This window comes from Lutra lutra, chromosome 8 (assembly GCF_902655055.1).
Source record: "Lutra lutra chromosome 8, mLutLut1.2, whole genome shotgun sequence".
Taxonomy (NCBI): domain Eukaryota; kingdom Metazoa; phylum Chordata; class Mammalia; order Carnivora; family Mustelidae; genus Lutra; species Lutra lutra.
In genome coordinates, this window is record NC_062285.1 from 16,926,609 (window position 1) to 16,932,608 (window position 6,000).

General features: G+C 43.7%; 1 protein-coding gene across 1 annotated transcript in view; it reads left to right on the forward strand.

Moving 5' to 3' along the window:
* The window catches only part of C8H10orf67 (chromosome 8 C10orf67 homolog), a 158,705-nt gene extending 153,948 nt beyond the window's left edge, over positions 1 to 4,757 (forward strand). The window contains exon 17 of the mRNA XM_047743397.1: positions 3,015 to 4,757. Coding sequence (XP_047599353.1) covers positions 3,015 to 3,106 — 92 coding nt within the window. The 3' untranslated portion in view covers positions 3,107 to 4,757. The remainder of the gene's footprint in view (positions 1 to 3,014) is intronic.
* The last annotated feature ends 1,243 nt before the right edge of the window (positions 4,758 to 6,000 follow it).

The following is a 6,000-nucleotide window of genomic DNA, read 5'->3' on the forward strand; positions in this document are numbered from 1 at the left end:
CCAGCTTTTAAGAACAGCAATTAAATTGTGGAAAACTTAATAAATCCATGGGTATCTCATGTGATATCCCTAAATGTTTCTTAAATATCGTCTCCTGATTGTATTCATTAAGATAAAAAAAGATGTCAGGAAGCTGATCTGTTATTTACCAACCTCCTTTGCATTTTGTTGTGCAAAACTGGGGCAGGGGGAACAACTGTTGGGGACATCGCAGTGAAACATCTATGGTAACTTAATCGACGTATGGCACACAGGTGGCATCAGATAATAAAATACTTTCTCTTCATATACCAGCTAAATTTAAGATAAATTTTGCTGTGTTCTCAATGACTTATGGTATAAGTTGGACATGCGCATTTTTTTTACTGTATTTAAATAGTACATTTTAAAAACTCCTCATGGCAACTCAAAGATAGAAACTCTGAGTATAAATTACAAAATCGCACTTCACGTTACTAGTGACTCTTTAAATGGAATTTTTCATTGAAACTTTGTCATTAAAATAAGAAGGCCTTTTGGCTGTGCCCATACAAGCATAAGAAATTGTATATGTTTGTGATACTGAATGACTCTTGCCCATATGCTGCACTGCAAAGCTACATGAATGAGGCATTTACCAAATCAGGCCCACCACATTAAACAGAAAAACAATCTTTATTCATGGTAACTTATCAGTTTCAATTAATCAACCTCAACAATGGAAATTCTGATGTGTTCAAGCAACTTGAAAGCAATAGGTCATCTCCAGGGCAGCCATGTTGTGTCTTTGTGCCCAAGGTTTCAAACAAAGCAACATCTCCAATAAATATACATACATATACATACATACATGTGCATATATACATACCAATGGATGTCTACAGCTAAGCTGCGTTATGCCGATAAGCATGCTTGTGTATTGCCTATGATTTTTATCATAGTAAACGTCATTGTTTTCCTTCAAAGTATGACTTTTTTGAGCTCTGCAAGTTTAAACAAAAGGAAAGAAATTTCCATTGGATGACCATCCTTTCAGTTTCTGTGCTGCTATGTGAATAGCATTGTGCAAACCATTCCAATGGTTTTGAAAAGGGGTAACCATTGGTTTGATTTGGTTACACGGTTTAGTAAAGAGCTCCCTCCCACCGCCTTAGGGTCTGTGAAAGGTCTGTGACCTGTTTAGAACTGCCAAGTGAAATGTCATGTCGCCCCTCCCAAATGGGAGTATCTGCATTCATTTGATCAGTATAAAAAATGATTGGGGATGGCGAGATCAGTGCTTTTGAATTGCAATTTATAGCAGTTTACAAAAATGCACATTGTTGGAAAAGAAAACATGGAAGTGTTTCTTTCTAAATTGCATTACCTGTGAAATGTCATTAGTCTTTTAAGGATATTTACATCCCCTTTTTTGATTATTTAGGAGACTTATTCCAACTGAAGAAAATCACAATTTTATTCCATTATGATTTTTAAACGTGTCTTCTGGTTTTGATGGCAGCATTTAAAGAAAACAGCGTTTCTGAGCTCTTAGGATAAATGCCATTCGTTGTCAGTTCCATTTATTAATTCTCCCAAGATAGTCTTTGCATTAGCGGAAGGTTCCTGATTACCTTTCCCAGGTTATAGAGGAGATCTGTTTGTTGGCAAATGTCTTGTCTGAGGATTTCCAATAGTGAGTCTGAAACTCTGGGCCTACTCACTCTACCAGGTATCCATTACTCCTTCAATGGTATCCTAGGTAGATGTCTTTGCCAGATGAATACTTTCTGAATTATGGTGCCCCTAGATTCATCTACATGTATGCCCAGTTTCAGCAAAGGAAATGTTATTTCTTTTCATTAAATGTGAAAAAAGAATATACGAACTTTAACCAAAAGGTTAAGGTAGGCTGTTCAAGTTCACAGAGGCTTACAGCAGCCACTTGAGTCTCCGGGGTGCAGAAAACACCTTCTATACATCCCTAGGAATCTTGAAAGTTCCATCTCTTTGCCTTAGGCGAGTGAGTGGAATTGGAGGTTATTTTGAAGAATTCTACTTTTCCTCCGAAAAGTTACCTTGGGAAAAGGGCCTCAGAATTTCCGCGGCTGATACTTGACTCAAAAAAAGAAAGGCCCTGTTTCAGAAAAGACTTGACCCAGATAGACTCCCTAGCACTCCACTTTGAACCTCCCAACCATTGAAAGGCGAGGTTGTCACGTTTTTATCTTTGTTCATGTTAAGCCCTGGAATGACAGCCCGTCTCTGTGTCCCCCTCTCCCACTGCCCCTGCTCTAAGTGTCCACATTGACACCTACCGGTGACCACAGGCTGCAATTCTTTGTTGCCTTGTCCACGCTCCCGGCTTTCACTGGGATTAGCTCGGGGGCCTTTGTTCCCCTTCAAAGCGGGAACATCACATCCCATGTTGTGGCTTTCCTGTCTCAGACCCCCAACGCTTTCCTCACAATTTACACACCAGGTAAATGTCCCTCCCTACGGAGCAGAGAGCCCAGCCCGAGTTGGGGGTGGGGGGAACCTCCCTTCTCCCCAACTTCAGAACCCCTCCCTGACAATAGGGTTTCCTTACCTTCTCAGGCAGAGTTTCTATGTCATAGGGAGGAAAGACTAAACATGCAAATGAAGTTTAAATCTTAGATCCTTGGGCCCAAGCGCAAGACAAACCCTGCTTTTTAAAATTCTCTTATAACTGCTCCTAATTCTAGGAAAGGGACCCTCAGCAGAAGGTCATTTACTGGCCTTGGTCACAGGCTCCTAAGACCATTTCCACAGTCTAGGGCAGCAGGAAAACCGTCTCAGAGGAAAACTTGGCTGACACAAGCTGTTTTGAAGGCCAGGGAGCACCTGACCGCCTGACCTTCCCTTCCCCCACCCCCCACCCCCACCTTCAGATCACTGAAGGGGCCCCCAGCTGGGGCCAGAGCTGGGAAGACCCACTATGCACGATGCAAAGAGCTCTGCCTGAAGAGTGGGAAGTGGTTTGTGTACAGCAAGTAAAACAAAATTCACATCTTTTCGTCTTGCCACATTTTTAGAGAGGTTGTCAGACACGCCAGAGGAAGAGCCTTTGGAGAAGCCCTTGATACCCCAGAACACCCCGGTGAACGATATGGACGCTGCTGAGTAAGGGGACCGGGCCCTGGGCGGCACCGAGCGGGACCACAGAGCGGGCCCTCCGGCTCCCAGCGGAAGACCTGCTTCCCAGACACGTGATACTACCTCCCAGCGTTTCTAACATCGCCATTCCGTGTCTCCCCCGAGAATGCAGACTCACTCGCGACGTGCGCCCACTGTGAGCACCTTTCCAAGCTCTTCAAGCTTCTTGCTCATGCTCGGTGAGCCAGCATGACACACACGGACTCCGAGGGGCTGCAAATCCCCAGGGGCGCTTTCCTGGGCTCAGCAGTGTGCCCCAAAGCCTTAGGGTGGGGAGGGACAGACTTCAATTAAAAAGTGTGGGGCACTAAACTTCCACTCCTCCTCTTCTCCATCCAGTGTGTCTCTGTAACACAAAGGCAAACTGATTTGCTGCCTCCTGGCCCACCAACTCACCCCCATGAGGGGAAGCCTTAAGGCCTGCTCCAGGGGGATTTTAACGTTCCTCTAGCGCAGTCCCCTCTTATTTTAGGTCGGTCCTGGGCTCTTAGCCTTCTCTTAAAAGCTGTAAACAATTCTCCAGGAAGTGGGAAACCCCTTGGAGTTCTGCTTCCCGGTAAGTATCAGGGCCAAGATTTCCACACGTACTGTTCTTTCCAGAATGTCAGGTACCGTTGGCTGAAAGGCCGGTTTGCTTTCTCACGTGCGTCCTGTCCAGCCGTGTCCTTTCGGTTCCCCTAACTACAAGTGAGGCCCTGCCTGCAGCGGCGGTTTCAGAAACGCAGACTCTGGAGGACACATTTCTAAAGCGATTTATTAAGTCTCAAGAAATACATTTACGGTAGCTGTCCCATAAAGCTGACCTACTCCGGTGTGAAACAACGCTGGAGAGGCGATTTATTTGTGCGTAAAAGGCACCAGCTTTAACCGGAGAGAGACGCGTTAGGTTCAGCGCAAGTACATGGGGTGGCGTGGCGCTGGAGAGCATTATTCGAGCTTCGTCTACTGTGCACTATACGCCACCGTCTCCAAAGGAGTGTTGCCCTAGAAACTTGTTTTAAATCTGCTGCTATATATCAACACCTCGTTTTAGCAGTCCTTGGCTGAATTACAGTTACACAGTTTGGCGCTTCTTTCAAATTTCCTCCCATCAGTTTGGCTAAAGAAAGGAATTTTTCTCCTTTAGAAATGAATTGGCTTAATTAGTAAGTAGATTAATGGCAATTGCTGGTGAGTTGGTTTCCAGCAGAGTTTCACCAGAGAGGGTTAATCGGAGTCAGGTCTGGAATCTTTCCCAGAACTGGCTGCCAGCCATTTCCACCAACCAATCAGCCCTACGAGAAACGGGGGGAAATGAAATAGAATTTATATTCTCTGTACTATTAGCCTGGACAGAAATTCCTTGGAAGCAGCCTCCTCCTTGGGTGCATCACAAACGGTTTCATTTCAAAAATTTAACAGGAAACTTGAAGGGTTTCACCTTCCAGATATATCCTAGTACCAAAGCGGAATATCAAATGGCACAGGGAGTGTACTCCCCAGAAGGTGGAGAGCGCATTGGAAACGCCTGAGGCTCTTAGTCAGTTTCGGGTTTACATAAATTGCTAAAACTTCCCAAGTTCAATACTAATCTGTTATCCACCAGAAGCCTTTAAAAAGTTCAGTTGTATGTTTTGCAGTCTTTTCACTTATTTTTTCCATAGCGATAAAAAATGCATTCATAGTTTAACTTGCAGCTGCATTAGTCTTGCAAAAAAAAAAAAAAAAAATCCCTGCTGAGAAATGCATATAATAGGAAAAACAGATCGGCTGGACAGCAGTGTAATTAATGCCAGAAAGGGCTGAGGCCGGTTTCATAGTTTGTCTTTTGAGGATATCAAGACGAGACCTGGTGAAAAATGACGCATGCTTTAGCATTTCAGAAAGCTGGCAACTGGCAACGCTTTTCCTTTTTTCTTTGACTTTCTGCCTCGGAACAAAGAGGTCGGCAGAACTAGCTAGGTTGTAATGAGTTCTATGTCCCTAGCACATTAAGTGCATCATGGAAACATATTGTATCGAAATAGTTTGGAGGAGAATACCGGGGATGAAAGAGAATGGGTGCTTTGATCAGCTCCCTGGGGTCCTGAGTGCGCACAGACTGACTTGCAAGGAGTTATTCAGCTCCAGCTAGACACACTTACAACACCATTCAAAGAAATTTGCATATCTGTAATTTATCACATTGGTCGAGAACATTTTTGCAAGGTAAATAAAAGTTGGCTGAATAAAAAAAATCAATCATCACAGATATAGAAGAAACTGTGAAGTCAGTGTTTCCATTAAAAACATAAATAAATATGTCCATAAAACATGACGATTTAGTGGCCGACTTTATTTTAAAGCGTCCTTAGAGCAACAGGTTGTGTGCTGACAAAGACCAGAGTGGCCACAGTGTTTTTGCGCTTCTACGTTAGGGAAGGGTATTTGCAGCTTCCCACTAGAATAAAGGCAGAAAGCTGAATGAGATGCGTGTGGCTCTAACCAGCCCGCGACATGCAGAGAAAAATTAGTATACACTTGGAGGAGATGTGAAAGATGGCTTAATCTCTTTGGCGTCTGCAAGAGCTAAGGTTAAATCTCATTTCTTCTCCTCTTGATTTCACTGCCAAGCCCTGGTTGCTGAATTCAGAAGCTCAAGAGGATGAAACGTCCCCACCCTGGTCAATAGGAAAACTTGCTTTCGAATGCCCCATGAGAACAAGTGAAAATTTAACAGGCAGGCATTGTTCTGAGTTTTTAAACAACCCAGTTAAACAGCAAACAAGAATCTTCAACTTGACCTTGGAAAAGGCTGGTGTGCCTGTAGATCATCTATCAAACAACTCTGGATGACAATGATATATTTCTAAGTATTGTCAGATGAAAAGATTGATAAATTTGCCG